Source organism: Callospermophilus lateralis, chromosome 18 (genome assembly GCF_048772815.1).
Source record: "Callospermophilus lateralis isolate mCalLat2 chromosome 18, mCalLat2.hap1, whole genome shotgun sequence".
Classification (NCBI taxonomy): domain Eukaryota; kingdom Metazoa; phylum Chordata; class Mammalia; order Rodentia; family Sciuridae; genus Callospermophilus; species Callospermophilus lateralis.
In genome coordinates, this window is record NC_135322.1 from 32,374,208 (window position 1) to 32,393,659 (window position 19,452).

Consider the following 19,452-nt stretch of genomic DNA (forward strand, 5'->3'; position numbering starts at 1 on the left):
TAAACACAGAATTGAGAAACTTGTCTGGGCAGTCATTCATCAAATAGTAATGATACCTACTGTGTGCAATGATACCTACTGTGTGCCAGGCTTTGGGGACTGAGCAGAAGACAAGGTATATCAAGGTCTAAGGGGTGATTGTCTAGAGGATGAATAATAATAAATAAATATGATTTCTGGAGCTGACAGGTACTGTGAGGTAGACAAATAAGGTTAACATAGTAGAAGGGCCTGGGGATGCCTGAGAGCAGCTTTGGCCACAATGAAGGGAGAAGATCTCTAAGAAGAAGGGATGATGACTGAGACCTTCATCGTGAGAAGATATTCATTTACCAATCTGGAAGAAAAACACATTTTAAACAAGTGCAGCCAGTCCAAAAACCCCATAATGGGAACACAGTTGTTTCAGTTCAATGTGACTAAAACATGGTGAAGAAGAGAAGGGTGTAGCTGGAGCTAGATGATGAATGGCCTTATAGGCGATGGTAAGCAGTTTGGTTCTTATTCCGTGGGTGATAGGTGGGGTGGGGTGCTGATGAGATGATATATGATTTATACTTTAAGTGTCCTCATTACTACTTGCAGAATGGACTGCTATGAATGGTTGGGGTTTAAGGCTAAGGTAGATAGACCAGTCAGTTGACCAAATGAAAGATCAGGATGATTTTGAGTAGGGTGGTAGCAGTAGTGGAGGTAAAGAGAAATGGTATGTTTGAGATATATTTTGAAGGGGTAGAGGAAATGGAACTTACTGATGTGTCAGTAACACATTAGAGAGTTATAGAGTATACTATAAAAATAGAGCTATTGTTAAGGCATGTTTGAAATAAGCCACCAGGTCAGACTTGAAGCAAGACATGGAGCTTTATTTGCCATGGCAGTTTGGAAGGGCAGCAAGCAAATTGCCACAGCAACCCTTGACCCTTTGCAGAAGGTAGGATACATTTTTACAGCTAAAACCCACAAACTACCAGTAAGTCAAAACCATAGCAACGTAGGAAGTGGGTCAGAATGACCCAGGTTTGGATACAGTACTCTGCCCAAGAAAAATGGGAAATAAAAAGATAACATCTTACATTGTATACGAATAACAGAAATATTTTTTAGCTGTTATGTATTGTCAAACAGGGTGTACTTAGCAGGAGGTGGGTTACATAGGCAGGGTTTTCACACAGGAGAAACATTTTTTTATATGAAATGAAGTGTCCAGGTACAATGGAGTTTGTCTGGTAAGACACATGTAGTTTGGCCCGTAACACTATATAGAGTTCAACCCCTACCTTGTCACTTATTAGTTTTTCTTTTTGTGTGTTTGTGTACTAAGGATCAAATCCAGAGCCTCATCTTTCTTTTTTTTTTTTTTTGGAGCAAATAGTATTTATTATTTCTCAGAGTAAAATATGTTGATATTCCTCTTGAACTAAATACTTTATTTTTTTTTAATTTTTATTTTTTTCATCTTTCATACATTTGATTCAAGTGAGTTATGCATTTCTATTTTTACCCCAAATACAGATTGCAGAATCACATCAGTTACACATTCACAATGTTTACATAATGCCATATTAGTGACTGTTGTATTCTGCTGACTTTCCTATCCCCTACTATCCCCCCTCCCCTCCCCTCTCATCTTCCCTCTCTACCTCATCTGTTGTTGTTCCGTTCTCTCCCTTCCCCCCCCCTTTCCCCTCACAACCTCGTATATGTGATTTCGTATAACGATGAGGGCTTCCTTCCGTTTCCATGCAATTTCCCTTCTCTCTCCCTTTCCCTCCCATCACTCGTCTCAGTTTAATGTTAATATTTTCCTCATGCTCTTTCCCTCTGTTCAGTTCTTAGTTGCTCTTCTTAAATCAAAGAAGACATTTGGCATTTGTTTTTTAAGGATTGTCTAGCTTCACTTAGCATAATCTGCTCTAATGCCATCCATTTCCCTGCAAATTCCATGATTTTGTCATTTTTTAGTGCTGCATAATACTCCATTGTGTATAGATGCCACATTTTTTTTTTATCCATTCATCTATTGAAGGGCATCTAGGTTGGTTCCACAGTCTGGCTATTGTGAATTGTGCTGCTATGATCATTGATGTGGCAGTATCCCTATAGCATGCTCTTTTAAGGTCCTCAGGGAATAGTCCAAGGAGGGCGATAGCTGGGTCAAATGGTGGTTCCATTTCCAGCTTTCCCAGGAATCTCCATACTGCTTTCCATATTGGCCGCACCATTTTGCAGTCCCACCAGTAATGTACAAGTATACCCTTTTCCCCACATCCTCGCCAGCACTTATTGTTGTTTGACTTCCTAATGGCTGCCAATCTTACTGGAGTGAGATGGTATCTTAGGGTGGTTTTGATTTGCATTTCTCTGACTGCTAGAGAAGGTGAGCATTTTTTCATGTACTTATTAATTGATTGTATGTCTTCTTCTGAGAAGTGGCAGGTGGATCAGTGGTACAGAATAGAGGACACAGAAACAAATCCACAAAATTACAAATTTCTTATATTTGATAAAGGGGCTAAAAACATGCAATGGAGGAAGGATAGCATCTTCAACAAATGGTGCTGGGAAAATTGGAAATCCATATGCAACAAAATGAAACTGAATCCCTTTCTCTCGCCATGCACAAAAGTTAACTCAAAATGGATCAAGGAGCTTGATATCAAAGCAGAGACCCTGCACCTGATAGAAGAAAAAGTTGGCTCCGATCTACATATTGTGGGGTCGGGCTCCAAATTCCTTAATAGGACGCCCATAGCCCAAGAATTAATAACAAGAATAAACAAATGGGACTTAAACTAAAAAGTTTTTTCTCATCAAGAGAAACAATAAGAGAAGTAAATAGGGAGCCTACATCCTGGGAACAAATCTTTACTCCTCACACTTCAGATAGAGCCCTAATTTCCAGAATATACAAAGAACTCAAAAAATTAAACAATAAGATAACAAATAACCCAATCAACAAATGGGCCAAGGACCTGAACAGAGCCTCATCTTTCTATGAAAGCACTTTACCACTGAGCTACACCTGCAGCCCCTGAATAAGATATTTTTGTTTGTTTGTTTGTTTTCAGAACTAGGAATTGAAGCAGGAGCCTCACACATACTGGGCACGTGCTGTACCACTGAGCTACACTCCCAACCCTGGATAAGCTTTTAAACCACTCTATGCCTCAGTTTTCTCATCAGTAAATGAGAATAATTATAGTAACCTACCTAAATGAGGTGATTTCATGAGTAAATAAGTTATGGGAAATAAGTTTATGGGAAAAAAGAGGAACCAAAGAGAATTACACATTTTTCCCCCTAGAGGAAGTAGTTCATAGTGCAGTGCTTTACCTGGATAAGGAATGTTTTGAAGGTGAGGAGAGTGAGAATGAGTTCACTTTAAGCTACCTATTAGATGACCAGGATCATTGCTGAAAGGAATTGATAAAATGGATTTGTATGTGGCTCCTGCAAGTCTAAAACCTGCCCTCTTTCCACACTTTGAAAAGCAGGATAAATGAGTGATTATAAGTCCAGACTCTGCAGTCAAGCTGACTGGGTCTGAATTCCAGCCCTGCCATTTGCCAGTTCAAAGTCCTTGGAAGCTTTCTGAGCTCAGTTTTTGTTTTCTGTTAAGTGAGAATAATAGTTTTTTTTAAGCACTTAAAACAATTCCTGGCACATAGAATATATAGTTGGTTTTGTTGTTGTTTTGTTGTTGTTGTTTTAGTACTGGGGATTGAACCCAGGGATGCTTTACCATTTAGCCACATCCCCATTCCCTTTTATTTTTTATTTTGAGGTAGGGTCTAAGTTGCCAAAGTTCTTACTAAGTTACCAAGGCTGGCCTGGAACTTGTGATCCTCCTTCCTCGAGCCTCCTGAGTTGCTGGGGTTACAGGTGTGCATCACTGCAATCTTCTTAAAGTATAATGCTTTAAGTGTTTGCTGTTGTTATTTTTCCATACTAAAGGTCACTATAGATATGAAAAATAGAAAACAAGATTCAAGGTACTTTATGAAGGAGGGATTAATAGGATTTTAGTGACTAATTGAATTTGAGTGTAAAAGAGAGTCATCAAAGGTGATCCTGAGGTTCTGATAATATAGTGGCCCATTAGGCAAAGTAAGGAATAAGAGCCTATTTGGTGTGGAGATAGGGTTGATAAAGAGTTGAGTTTTATAATTAACTTTGGAAAGAGCCAAGAGAAAATATTTGAAAAGCAGTTTAAAATCAGAACCAAAGTAAAATTTAAAACTAAAAGTATAAACAAACATTTTATTATCTCTTTAGAGATATTAATTTAAAGCTACCAGAGTGAATGAGATATGTGTGAGGACAAAAAAAAACAAGAGGTATGAATATATGACCAAGGACTTAAATATGAGGTATTATCTATTTCTAAAGGCAAAGCAGGTTAGAGGGCAGAGTTGCAGAGGCAAGGAAGATAAGGAGATATTTACAGTCTTATATTTTAGAAATGAAAGTAGAAAGAATTGGGTAGTAAATGTTTTAGTTTGTTCAGGCTGCTATAACAAATTACATAAATTGTGTGGCTTATAAACAACAGAAGTTTTCTAGAAGTTCTAAAAGCTCAAGGAGCTGGCAGATTCAGTGTCTGGGTGTGGATCTGTTTTCTAATTCACAATGGTGTCTTCTCATGTCTTCACATGGTAGAAAGAGTTTCTCCCCAGCCACTCTTATAAGGGCATCAGTCCCGTTCATGAGGGTTTCACACCCATGACCTAATCATATCCTTTAATACCATCACCTCAGGGTTAAAATTTCAACATATGAATTTGGAGTGTAGGGGAGCCAAATATTCAGACCACAGAATTAAGGAAGATGGAAAAACACCATCTTTTAAGAGATGTCAAGAATTCTTTGGGGAAGAACTAACCTATATATAAAATAGGATAATGGATGGTTCACATGTCTTAAAATGGTGCAAGGCAATGCAATCTAGGGTGACATGGGGTTTTTTTTGTTGTTGTTGTTGGTTGTTCAAAACATTACATAGTTCTTGATATATCATATTTCACACTTTGATTCAAGTGGGTTATGAACTCCCATTTTTACCCCGTATACAGATTGCAGAATCACATCAGTTACACTTCCATTGATTTATATATTGCCATACTAGTGTCTGTTAACAGAACATCTCAACAAAGAAGAACCGAGCAACTGTCCTTTGGTAGGTTTGAAAATAACAATAAGTACAACTGCAGCAAGAATTAGTACCCTAAAAGTTGTTTTATGTGTCAGATATTATGTTCATTTGTCTTATATCTTAGTATCTTAGTAATGTACTTAGTTCTCATTCTAAATCATCAATAATTCTCTTAAAGACAATTAATTATATTCTTTGGAGAAATGGAAAATTAGAAAACACCTAAATGTCCAATAAAATAAACATTTATTAAATAAAACATGGTGTATAATGTTTTATAATATATAATTAAATATGCCCTGAAGCCATTTTTCTAATGAGGTAGATCTGCCAAAAATACCAGTGAAATAACTTTTATGTGATAATATACATGTGAAAACTTATCTGTTATTCATCTCTTCCAGTAGACTTTGAACTCCTCAAAGAAGAACAGTAGACTATATTCATCTGTAAATGTTAAGGTCTAACATGGAGTCCTGTATATTGTTATGCTCTTGGTCAAATGAATGAGTGAATGAATGCATATAAAGTGGAGAATGATGGCACTATACAGAGCTTAAGTATGTGTGTGCATGTATTATATGTGCATTTGTGTGTGTACATCTGAATATAAAAGCCGAAAATATTGCAATATTATTAGAGAAAATACCATTCAGGAAAAAAGTGATACTAATTAATATTAGGAAGTTACATCATGGATTTTAGACAACAATGTTGGTAGTTGGAAGAAAATGATAAAAATAGAGAAAAGATCCAACTTTTGTGGTGAAAGGGAGGAAGTTATCAAGGTAGTATTTTCTGTTCTGAATTGTTTCTGTGGGTGGAGAATGGGGTGAGTTGTCCTACTTGGATGGAAATTGAAGGCCCAACCCCATTATGGTAGATGGTTCATGAATCAGAATTTTCTGAAATTCTGGGCTTTTATAGTTAAGGAGTTCTTTAGCCATCTAATAAACCCAAACCAGATGCTTACACATTCAGCATGTATAGGGGCCATTTTAGATCTGAGTACTCTGTCATACAAATGGAAACAACATTATTCTAAACAGGCCTATGATTCAAAAAGAAGATACTAATTTGCCAATTAGAATCTATAAACTGCCTTATTTATTGTTGCTGAAATAACATCTGTATTCTAGTATATATTTTCACTTGCTTTTCATTTAAGAATTCCATAATTACCCTGAAGATTATAGATAATGGCCCACTCTAAGGTTAATCCTGTTTTTGATGAAGTAAATACTAGATCTCATTGGCTTAGTTTTTTTTTTTTAATTTGTTGTTAGAAATCTCAGACTCTGAATAATTTTTTCTCGTACTTTTGAGGAACATTTAATTATGAGCTCTTTATAAAATAAAAATATAATTTATAACATTTTTAGTGTATACTTGTTTTGTTGGGTAGTAGCATATTTTCTCTTATACATTCATTTAAATCACATGGAATTCTGGTACTTTCATCATCGTGGTACTTTCATAATGATTCTGGGAACCATCCCTTTGATTATATGATATTTACTACTGATATATGTATTCTGGTGTTTCTTGCCTGCCACCATACATAAATTCTAGTGGCATATTGAATACCATAGAGAGGAACTGACTGATTGTAAATCAAATGCTTTACAGCATACTATTGGGAATGTTGGATTCATTACTGTAAAGGAGTTATATCTGATCAGTATTTTCAGAGCTCCCTAGTACTGTAATTTATTGGTGCTTGTTAATGTTCTCTGTTAATTATGTACAGGCTCAAAATTGGGTTCATTTTAACAATGTATAATATATGTTATAGTGAATCTTTTCAACACAAAAAAAAGAGCAGCAAATATCCAATGCTGTCTTTGATTAGAACTATTAAGTCCAACAGCTTGTATTTAATGAACATAATGCTAATTATATGGTCAACTGGGTAGTTCATTCTCATCCGTAGGAACTATATACTAGAATAAAGCTATTTCAGTGTATGAAGTACCAAAGGAAATTGAATAAAAAGAAAGAGAATAACCTTATATGTGGTTAAGATGTCAAATGGATAGTTTTAACCCACAATCATTTTCTAAAACAGGAATACATAAATTGGACTTTTATTTTTAGTTCCTCCTCTTCTCTTCAGAGTTAAATGATAGAAAATGACTCTCAGTCCCCAAACTACTCTTATGCATCATTCAAAATAGCCCTGACAGACTAGCCCCTCTGGTGGTGATGAGATTTATGGCTTTCCATTCCTTGGTGTTCCATTACTCTGTCTACACTATCAAATTGATTAGTAGGCAGTAGCAAGCAAGGAAATAGAGGCTGCTGCTTAGAGCCAGCTGGTGTCCATCATTTTAATGAACTCTAGAGATAGTTAATATTGTCCTTGATTCTCATTGTAGCTGATGATGACCAAATCTTTTAAAATGTTTCTCCTCCCTTATTCTGTATTACAGGGCCCACTGGAAAATGATTTGGTGGTTCACGTAGCACTTGTAGCAGAAAGCCAACGGTATGAAATTCAGATGGGTGGTGTGTTCTTTTGTGGGGAGGGGAAAGGGAATAATGGCTTTATGTTTACTGTATTGATATGGTAGTAGAGATTAATTTTATAGACCTCTTCACAGGGTTTTAAGAATGTTGTTAACATCATTTTAAGTGCCAGAACAACATTCTTTTCATGTTGAAGAATAATTTTATCTTAGTTCATGTGAATGTTAAAATCTGTGACCAGTGCCAGTGATGTCTGGGGCATAGTTATGAGAAATTTGTGAAACACATTATGAGGATTCCCAAAATCAGTACTCATCCTTCCTGCCAGCCTCCAAAGCACATATGATGCTTTGGAGAAAATCTAGGAGGGCTGCTGGATTCCAGTATAAATTGCATATTGCTGATTTAACAAATGAATAATATGTTCCAAGTTAATGTAGTTCATAGTCCATCCCCTCCATCCCCTTTAATCTTCTTCATTCACCATTCCCTAAACTATAAATGCATTGTTTAAAAATCTCTCTCTCTCTCTCCCTCCCTCCCTCCTTCCCACCTCCCTCCCTCCCCCTATGTTCTTTAGCCTTCAAGTTTTTCTTAACACATATGGTATTCAGACTCAGACGCCTCAGCAGGTGGAACCCATTCAGATATGGCCTCAGCAAGAGCTTGTGAAAGTAAGTGATTCTGCTTCTGTGCTTTCTTGCTCCTTTGTGGAGGAAATAGAGCATAGTGATTGGACTTAGTTTATAAGCAAGATGCATTGTTAAAATCTAATTCTGGGATATGATCATTAATACTAAGGTTTTAAAGTAAGTTAGAAGTCCATTATATTGAGTATTGTTAATTTAATGCATTGTATTGTGAACATTTTATATAGGTCTTACTGATATTTTACTCCTTGCAAAAATCCATTACCGACTTACACTAAGCACGTAAATTAGTCTTAATTTTAGTTGTCATATGTAAAACTATCCTTTATATTTTGATTTTTTTCCATTTTTAATTCATCGTTAAACTCATCTAAATTTTTTTTTAAATCACTACTTCCCTTTTTCTCTTGTCTTACAATTTAGACTCTGAAGTAATTCCTACTCCTTTGGTTTGGTAGGTCTCAAAGAAATTATAAAATAATGTTTGAATTTACTTTTGATGTAGTTATATGCCTATTTAGGATGAGCTTAAAAGGTAGCTTTTGCTCTGCAGCTGGATCCAAAAAGTGCCTGTGTTTATGACTATTCTTACTCATTAGAGACAGGAAATTGTTGACTCATATTTACTCATAAACTACCATTTTTATTTGGTAATTTTTAAAAACAATACAGTAACAAACTCCCCGGAGTTTAGCAGAAGTGTTTGTAACAATTTCTGTCAAGTAATCAAGGTTAAGTTGATTATAACGTAGTGGTTGTGGTCAAAGCCTTCATGCTACAAGAGAATGAAGGCATAGAGAAGTGAGGTGCACATTACATGGGAAAATGCAGGACCCCATAATTTCTGGTCATCAGGCTGGATCTTGTCTGTAGGCAACATAACCCAGAATCTGGCTGTCAGGTCACCAGGAACACCACTTCTTAAAAGGTCCTTATACCTCCTAACAAACTTAAGAGTCTTACCATCTTCCTAGTACATAAGACTCCTATGAATAACTAACATTTTAAAGTTATACCAAGATGTAAATGATGAGGAGCTATATTTTAAAGTAGAAGATGATACATGAGATCAAGAGGGAAATGAAGAACTACAAAGCAAGGATAGGAAGCAACAGGAGAAAAGCATGCCCGAATCTAAAGCTCTCCCACAGTGCCCTTGTCTGAATAAGGTTATACAGATAGTTCCTTATGACAAACTTTTATGGTCTTTCACTGAAAGGTCTAGAGAATGGTGACAAATGGTTAGTCTTTCATGAATATATCCTTAAAGTAAATTAGCCCAAATTCATTTTTTCAAGTCTGATTAATATTAGCAAAATTGTTTTATGGTACCTGAGTCTACCAGATAACATACATTCAAGATGTAAAAGGCCAACGTGGCTAGCAAATTATCTGAATTTGACATTTTATTCATTTATAAGCAAACACTTGCTATATACACAGCTCTGTAGGACACTTAAATGACCTTTGAGTTTACTGGTATGGAAGGAAAAAAATAGTTAATGATAGTCTATTTGATAATATCTATAATAAGTGTTTGTACAATGTGCTGTGGCATCACAGAGGCTTATATTTCATTGTTTTAAAGAGGGTATTAACAAATTATTTACAATTTGGTTGTGTGGTATGGCTAAAAAGACAGATTTGTAACCAAGAACCCAGTTTCCCTATGCATGTGTTAAGAAGGAAGATTGTTCTTTGTGGCTGCAGCCTTTGTGTTCCAAACTAACTCCTCTTTGAGATTCTATCAACTAAAATGTATTGCTTAGCATACTGCTCCATATAAGTCTTCCTTTTGAAAGTAACGGTATTTCCTCAATCTTAGTTGATGCACACATCTCTACTCCAGTAACTGATCCTTTTCCTCTAAGAAGCTACACCCTCTTTCAACCCGCTGAAGAAGATGTGAGGGCAAAGAGCTGAGGGCAGGACTTCTATAGTGTGAGGTTAATGTTCACAGTGCAGCCACTGTGGTGTGATTTGCTCCGTGGTGGTCTGAACACAGAGTTCTGCTTTATGGTGCAGACTTAGTATGAAGTACTTCTGCATTTTTATGTGGTTTGGACAACTATATATTTCAGTATTAAATGGTGTGAATGAATATAAGGTGAAAAGCATTATCTGTACCCTAGAATGCACTGTCTACATGGTCACAGACCTGCTGTAATATAGTTTAGAAAGTTAAGGAGAATCCTTTTACTGTATTAAAGAGTACTATTTGAGAGTTCTCAATCTTATAGGGTTGAGAACCCTAACTTGTGCTTGATTAATTTATATAACCACTTGTCTATATGAAATCTAAAATAGTTTAGACATTCTTTTATTTTTTTTAAATATTTGAAAGAAAAGGGGACTCCATCTTGTGTTCTTGCTATAGATTCAGTGCAGCCATGTAATATGCTTATAGAGTATTTTTTTTCCTGGCCTGTTGACTTTGTCTAAAACCAGTGCTATTCTAGAATCAATATTCAAACCACAGTGGCTCAGGAGGACATTCAGTTGCTCCCTCATTCATCCATCAAGTATTCCTGAGTACCAGCTATATGCCAGGCACAGAGCCAACTCAGGGGATGCTATCCTTGAAGAATGTACAATGCCAAAGGAGACAGAGAAACAGCTAACTGTGACATGACAGACTATATAAAGAACCTGGAAACAACATTAATTTTGTATATGATGAAGTTGTTATTTGCATCAGTTCAAACCACAATCAGCAGATTGTGCAGATACACTTGCTTTGATTTTTCATTTAAAAAAAATTTAGGTTAGATTTTGTTTTTTACCTCATCAAATACAAAAATAAATTATAGACAAATTACAGTTTTGAATATTTTTCAGATAATCTAAATTTAAAATCACCAGAATAAAAAAAAAATAGAATACTTATATGATTATTGGGAAGAGAAGTCCATTCTTAGAATGGTACCAGTGCCAGGAAGCCACTCAGAAAACAATTGAAAAATTTAACTAAATATAGCATAAACAACCTAGTACATCAATGGGGCTTGTGAAACATTCTAGTAGAAAAATGTTTATATTTAAATACCACATGCTGAAATGATGTTTGACCTACTATGTAGTCAGTCTCACATTTCATAACAACATTGAAGAAGAGCAAACTGGTAGAATATTCAAAGGGTAATATCCTCAAGATCTCTTATAAATCAAAAAGAATGACAGATATCCAGATGAAAAGAGAACAAGTGAGAAAAATTATAAGAACTTTCAAAAGTAACTTAATATATCAGAAAATGTTCAACCACAAAATATTTCAATATATTAGTTCAAAAGTAATTTGAAATATCATTTTGATCGAAGAGAATGACAAAAAAGGCCTATGTGCTATAAATGTAAATTAGCACATTATTTTAGAGGGTAACCAATCAGGCATTGTGTTTCAGAGAGATGGTACATTCTCTTTGATCAAACTAGTTTGGGAAATTATCCTGTATACATAATTTCCTACTGTCCAGAGATGTTGAGTTATTTTTAAAATAACAAAAAATTGATGGGGTAGATGTTAAATGGATTAAGGGTATCTTAGTTGGATTAAATGCTCATCTCTGGCATTGATTAACTCCTAATTCATTCTAACTATTCATTTTTACTTTATATAAATTCTAGAACTTTCTACTCCACTGTGGCACCCTCTTTTCTTATATTTCTACAGACTTTTTCTTCTTATTTGTTATATTTCTTTAGTCATTTCAACATTGAAATGTAAAGAAAATGCATAGACTAATTTTAACATGTTGAAATTGAAGCAAAACAATATTAAGTTTAAAAATTAGAATACTAGACAGATTGTATATTACATGAATGTGTAAGGGGTTAAAAGAGTATGTATATTGGAGTTGGGGTTGTGTCTCAGTGGTAGAGAGCTTGCCTAGTAAGTGTGAGGCACTGGGTTTGATCCTTAGCACCACATAAAAATAAATAAATAAAGGTATTGTGTCCATCTACAACTAAAAAAATATTTTTTAAAAAAATAATATTTATATTATCAGAAAAATCAATAAAGATTCCATTTTGGTGGGAAATACTTGGAGGTGGACACCCAGGAAATGTATGACCCTGTTTTATTTTTTCTTTGTTTTTTTTACTAAAAGTAGTCAAATTGTTCTAATGACACAGGAGTAATTTGTCTCTTTGAGTTCTTTTATAAATCAAATAGAGCCATTCAAGTTGAACATTTATGACAACATAACAGCAATGTCAAATTTTAGAATGTTCATTAGTGGATCTGCAAACGTTTTGTTCTTAAGAACTCAGTAACCCAAAATCTAGGTTGACAGCTTTTGCTGGCTTGTAGTCCTTGGAAGAGGTTCCCCTGGTCTCTTTTTCTCAAGAAAGACCATAAATTAGTAGGATAATAGTCAAGGGGAAGAAAATAGGAAAAACAAAAGTGTTGATTCCTGCCTGATTGTACTTCACAAACTGTGTATTACAGGCTTATTTCCACCTGGGCATCAATGAAAAGTTAGGACTTTCCGGAAGGCCAGATAGGCCTATTGGCTGCCTCGGTACATCAAAGGTACTCACAAATTTTTCTTATAGATGTATTTCAATTATAATGTCACCTCTAAAATTATTTGTGACCTGTTATCCATCCATTGTCATATTGCACTATGTACTTGGGCTAATTATCTGGATTATTGTTTTCAGCAAGTAAATCTTTCAGCAAGTAAAGCTCACAGGAGCTTTCTGGGAATCTCACTGCTATATTATTTCTAAGCTTTGTAAAGTACTTTATTTATAACAATACTTACTCAAACACAGACTTTTCTTAATAAAGGTGGTTTACTTTATTAGCATACTAATTCAATCAGGATATTTAAAAAATAGTATTATATGGTTTTATATGATTTATTTGCTTTCAGAATTAAGCATCAATTTAATATCTGAAAGACTTAAGATACTGCACCTTTGCCTTTAGTATGTTTTGTTTTGTTTTTTTTTTTCCTTATAGATTTACCGTATTCTGGGAAAGACTGTGGTTTGTTACCCTATCATCTTTGACCTAAGTGATTTCTACATGTCTCAAGATGTTTTATTGCTGATAGATGACATAAAGGTAACTTTAGACTGCCTTTTGATTGAAATGGGATGACATTGTTTCCACTGATTTTATCACATGTTGTTAAATTGAGTGCTCCTGGGTGTTTATTAACACCGTGTAAAATACGAAAGTAAAACAATACCATTGGAGAAAGAGTTTAGATTACTTGCAGCATTAGAATAATAGATGGAGTATGTCTTATATCAAATAGTATTACATTGCTTGTTATACCTTTCTACAAATGGAATGAAAGGTAAAGTTTTGTAAAAGCAGATAGAGAACTATTTGAAAACTCTATGATAGTAATAGTTTCATCTCTTTTTGAACAAAAGTTGAATTGGCAGAATAATTATGAAGAATGTCCAGGAAGACCTCAACTAACTCATATCTCTGTAAATTAAAACCTTCTCCACTCCCTTTCCTACTTGTAAAGTAGAGAAGCTTGGAATCATGGTCCAGAGCCTGAAATCTAAAATCAAATTGCGTTTGTCAAAATGTTGACTATCACTTATCAGCTGTGTGTTCTTAGGCAAGTTATTTAGCTCTTCTGTACCTCTGCTTCCTTATCTGTAAAACTGAATAATAATAGGGTTGTTCTGAAGATTGAGTTAGTATGTGTAAAGCATCTAGAATAGTGCCTGGCATGGGATGAAGTGTTATATAAATCTTTGATATTATAATGATAATGATAGGTAGGTACATAAATAGTTAAAGAACTCCTTCCACTTTGCTGATGGTTTTAATTGATTCAATTCAGTCTCTCCTACCTGTTGTAATATAAATCTGCAGTAACATGGAGCGAGAATTAATGTTCTGAATGTTAACAGGTGGCTTTGTTTTCTTTCTGGTACCATTCCTAGACTGTATTTTTTTTAGGTAAAGAGAGAATAAACATGTGTATGAGCAAGGAAGCCTTAAAACATGGGTGATATATATGATTACTTGTAAGAACAAGTTTTGAAATCAAAATGATTTCTGTACTTGTAAATAGTCTGAGTTATTCAAGGTTTAATTGTGAACTGTTTTGATATTTAAGAGTGTTGTTGGCTCTTTGCCTCACATGGTTAAGGATTTTAATTTGCTCAGATACTGTGCCATTACACCATACCTTACTCATATTTTGATAGAATGCACTACAGTTCATTAAGCAATATTGGAAAATGCATGGACGTCCACTTTTCCTTGTTCTTATCCGGGAAGACAATATAAGGTAGGTTGCTGAAAGAAGTAAAATGCATGTATCTTACAGTCATTAACACAGTAAACCCTTTGGAAGCAGGGCCTCCTTGTATTTTTTTGTATCCCTCTATAATCATGTAGCAGAGTGTTTTGCATATATGAAATACACTTAGTATTTGATTATTGATTTCCCATTATGCTGTTAATATGCTCATTTGTTTGCCTCTTTTGTTTCTAGAGGTAGCCGGTTCAACCCCATATTAGATATGCTGGCAGCTTTTAAAAAAGGGATGATTGGAGGAGTCAAAGTTCATGTTGATCGTCTACAGGTAGTCTCTTGAATTTCAGTGTGTTTCTGTTTTTAGGACAATTAATCTGAAATACAGATATTTCTTAATATATGTTCTATTTAAGGTTTTTGTCCTAAAGTTTCATTATGTATTTATCTTCCTATTCCTATTGTCACTATCCCAGTTTATCTGATTGATTATACCAGTCAGTTGCTTGAACATTTGCAGTTGTTTCCTAAGCAGAATGTTAAGGTCAGAGAAGCTCATCTTTAACCTCATTTTTGCATTTGAGGAAGCTGGGGTCCAGAAGTACAGAAGTGACCTGCTACATAATCTTGGGCTTGTAGGCACAAGTTAGTTGACTGTTGATTCAGTGCTCTTTTCCTTTTTCTACAACATCAACCAGGATTTTGTAGTAGAAATCCTCATTCCATTTGAACATCACAGCATTATTTTCACATCTCATAAATTACATGAACCTTCTTTTGTTCCCTGATAGTCATAGCAGCTCCTCTGTCCACCATTATCTCCTACTAAACACTTTTTGTGCTTCAGCCAATACAAATTAATTACTGTGCACTGAATTTTGTGGAGTTCTGCCCCTCTGCTCATGCTGTTTCTTGTGCTGGGAATATTCTTCCTTTTAAGATCTCTGGATTTTGAAGTCTTAGAAATTTTAAAGGCCAATTCTGCAAAATGACCCAGACTAGAAGTGACACTTCTCTGCTTTACCATACTTTTATGACCTTTAACTTCACTATTTGAATTGTAATCCATCATGAACTTAAATGTCTTATTTTCTACGAAATAATTGTGATGATCCCACAGGGTCTTTCACATAGTAGGTGCTCAATTTTAAGAAAGGAAAATTTACAAGGAGGACCTATGCAGGTGGTGTTATAAATGACGTGTTTATATACTCATTCACTGGTAGTTGCATTTTTTAAAACATTTTTTTAGATGTTGATGGATCTTTATTTTATTCATTTATTTATATGTGTGCTGAGAATTGAATCTAGTGCCTCACACAGGCTAGGCAAGCGCTCTACCACTGAGTCACAAGCCCAGCCCTGGTAGTTGCATTTTGCATACTTAATGATTTTTTTCCCAGATTATAATTTTTCGCCTTATCTTTTGTTGCTTTGTCTTTTTGTAATGCTTCTGAGCAATTTCTTAGATTTTAATTTTGCAGCTCTTCTATTGAGTTTTACATTTTGCCTATTATGTTTTTAATTTTTCCTTTTCATAATAGCCTGCTCTTGTTTTATAGATGTCACATTTTGTGTTGTTTTTTAAGGATATGAATTAAAAGTTTTTGAAATTTCCCTCTCCTCTATATTATCCCATTGATACTTTTTTTTATTATTTCTTTTTCTGCGGTGCTCAGGATCGAACGAACCCAGAGCTATCTGCATGCTAGGCAGTCACTGTACCACTGAGTCAAATCTCTAGCCCCCTGCATTAACGCTTTCAGGTTTCTTTTTCTCAGTCTTTTATGTTGAAGATATTTTTCATATATCTGGTAATCTTTAGCTACCATTCATTTGTAAGAATAAAGAAGTAAAAATTTTATAGGAAGCTCTGTTTGGGGAGGAAGGATTCAAGGCTTGATGAATGTCCTTATAAATTGGTCTGGTGGCAAAAGCCTCTGTGAGGGAAGCATCAGGAGCCAATATCTGGAAGTCTTTTCTCCAAGGCTCTTCAGTTTCTCCAAAAAACAAACTGTCATGACTAAATGATACACACTTTCCTTCCATGTCCTGAGAACAGGGTAGGAGAAGGGACACAGGGGTCCCACTGGGAGTTATGTAAACTGTCAGCTCATCTATTTTTAATTCTTGTTTTTCCTGCCTTCTACTATACTTTATTTTCTTGATACACAGCTATTAACCAGAGAAAAAGGGCTAGGATTGTAGCTTAGTGGTAAAGTACTTGCCTAGCATATACGAGGCCCTGGGTTTAATTACCAGCACTGAAATAAATAAATAAATAAATTAGAGAAAAATCCTCTTGTTTCCCCAAAATTAGGGTGATACAAAATTCTTAGCTGTTTAGGGAAGGAGGTGGAAATTTTGAATTACAGCCACTTTATAATAATGTCCAAATCCTACTGTTTTTAGCTCCCTCTCCCCTACTTCCAACAGTATCCTGGGCCTCCAGGTCCTGAGGCTCTTCTCTGTACTTTTTGTCCTAATGAATTTATACTTCAATGGGTTTACACCTTAAACATTTTCCTACTATTATTTTAGTGAGATTTAAAGAAAGATATGAGTTAAAGATATCTGATGGACATATTAAACATAAATCTACTCTTGCTTTTATATGTAAATGCCTCTTGCATTCCAGCATCTACATAGATATTTTTTAATTTTTATAAGAAACACATGGACTATACCCAAAATACCTAAAAACCGCATACTACAAGGACACAGCCACATCAATGTTTATAGCAGCACAATTCACAATAGCTAGACTGTGGAACTAACCTAGATGCCCTTCAATGGATGAATGGATTAAAAAAATGTGGCATATATACATAATGGAATATTACTCAGCACTTAAAAAATAACAAGATCATGGCATTTGCAGGGAAATGGATGGCATTAGAGCAGATTATGCTAAGTGAAGTTAGCCAATGCCTAAAAAACAAATCCCGAATGTCTTCTCTGATATAAGGGGGGTGACTCAAGATGGGGTAGGGAGGAAGAGCATGAGAAGAAGATTACCTCTAGATAGGGAAAGGGAGGGAGAAGGGGAATTGCCCGGAAGATGGAAGGAGACCCTCATCGTTATACAGAATACATGTATGACGAAGTGAGGAAAAAGAAAAAAAAAAAGTGTGTCCCATTAGATTGGGTAGAGAGAAGTGATGGGAGGGGAGGGGAGGGGAAGGGGGAAAAGGAAGGACAGCAGAATAAAATAGACTTTATTATTGCCATATGTATATACGTGACTACATGGCCAATGTGATTCTACAACCTGTACACTCAGAAAAATGAGAAATTATACCCCATCTGATTCAAATGGATGATATCTCAAGATCATTGTACTGTCATGTGTAACTAATTAAAACAAATAAAAAAAGAAATACATGGAATTATGCTTTAAAAATTAGACAATTTTGATGAAAAATATAAGATTTGAATAAATGATGGGCAAGTAGAAAATAACATCATTCAGATCCTCAAAATATTTCTGCAGTGACTTATATGTAATGTCTATCTTGCAATATTTAATTTATCAGGTAAATTAGGAGAGAAGCTCAAACAATAAGACTATGGAGATGGAATTACATTTGGTTCAGATATTGGCATTATTAGAAATAGACTTTAACTATGATTAATATGTTTAAGAAATTAGATAACAAGTTGGAGAATTTTACTAGAGATGCAAAAACTATAAAAAAAGAAATTCTAAATAAAAAATTTAAATGGCTGAAATTGAAAATTTATTGAAACAGTATGGTACTTGCCTTCTATAACTGATAACACTGTATATATTTAAGTAAACTTCATTTAAAGTAGTTCTTGCTTATAGAAAAGTGTGTGCATAGAACATAATAGTATGGATTGAAGAATATAAGAGTTTCCCATCATATTCTAGACACTAATATCTGGAGCTGTAGTAGAACAACTTGACTTCCTACGAATCAGTGACACAGAGAAGTAAGTCTCTTTTTGTTATTTAGTTTTTGTTTCTTGTGATTACATTAGAAAGCAGGAATTTAAAGACACTTTCTGTTAATTTCCAGGCTTCCAGAATTTAAGAGTTTCGAGGAATTACAATTTCCCAAACATTCAAAAGTCAAACGACAAAGCAGTACCCCCGATACCCCTGAACTGAAGCAACAACCAGACGTTACCATTACTGAATGGAAGAACAAATCCACCCATGATATTCTTCAAAAATTGAATGTGAGAAAGATGCAATTCCCTCATGGCCCTAAGTGAGGTTGCTATAGCAGGAATTCCCAGAGTCAGGCTCTGTGTCTTTCTGTCCTCTCAGAAGGTAGCAATTAATCTGGAAGTGGATAGCTGGTCTGCACCCAGGGCAAACATGAAAGGTTGTTCTTTTGATACAAAATTAGCATAGATTATTTTAAATGAGAGTGCAAATGAATAGGACCATCTTGGATATGAAAGTATTGTGAGTCATTAAAGAATTTAAGTCAGAGATAGTTGCTTTTGGGTTCTCCAGACATTTTTGTCAGTGCCCTTCCTGTTCCTTTCCCATCCCCATCTTAACAATCCTGCCCCAATGTTTAGGTCTACTGCTTGCTTTAAATCTATCCTGTCACTAAGGAAAATAGTTCTCTGATTGCATCCATTTCAATATTTTAGCAACTTAATATTTTATCTTTCCACATTTTTATTAGGATAGGTAGGGATAGGGTGTAGGACTTATTGAAAGAATCGAAATTCTACTGGTAGAACTGTAAACATTGATATCTTATTTGGAGCATACTAGTGTGAGCATGTAGACAACATGTAAATCTTTCCAGACATCATCAGTTCTTATTATTGATCTATGTTATATAGATCCACTTAAGCATGAATACAACAGTGATAAAACTCATAGCACACTGCCCTAATATATGATCAGCACTCTTAATGTCTCATCCTACTAAGCATCTCTTAACAATAGGTTGAT

At 34.9% G+C, this 19,452-nt stretch overlaps 1 protein-coding gene across 2 annotated transcripts in view; it reads left to right on the top strand.

Annotated features, from left to right (window-relative positions):
- The window catches only part of Phkb (phosphorylase kinase regulatory subunit beta), a 224,084-nt gene that overhangs the window by 173,197 nt on the left and 31,435 nt on the right, over positions 1–19,452 (top strand). For both annotated transcript variants that reach the window (XM_076839471.2, XM_076839472.2), the window contains exons 15-22: positions 7,588–7,643; positions 8,205–8,298; positions 12,725–12,808; positions 13,244–13,348; positions 14,461–14,543; positions 14,751–14,841; positions 18,406–18,467; positions 18,554–18,716. In XM_076839471.2, coding sequence (XP_076695586.1) covers positions 7,588–7,643; positions 8,205–8,298; positions 12,725–12,808; positions 13,244–13,348; positions 14,461–14,543; positions 14,751–14,841; positions 18,406–18,467; positions 18,554–18,716 — 738 coding nt within the window. The remainder of the gene's footprint in view (positions 1–7,587; positions 7,644–8,204; positions 8,299–12,724; positions 12,809–13,243; positions 13,349–14,460; positions 14,544–14,750; positions 14,842–18,405; positions 18,468–18,553; positions 18,717–19,452) is intronic.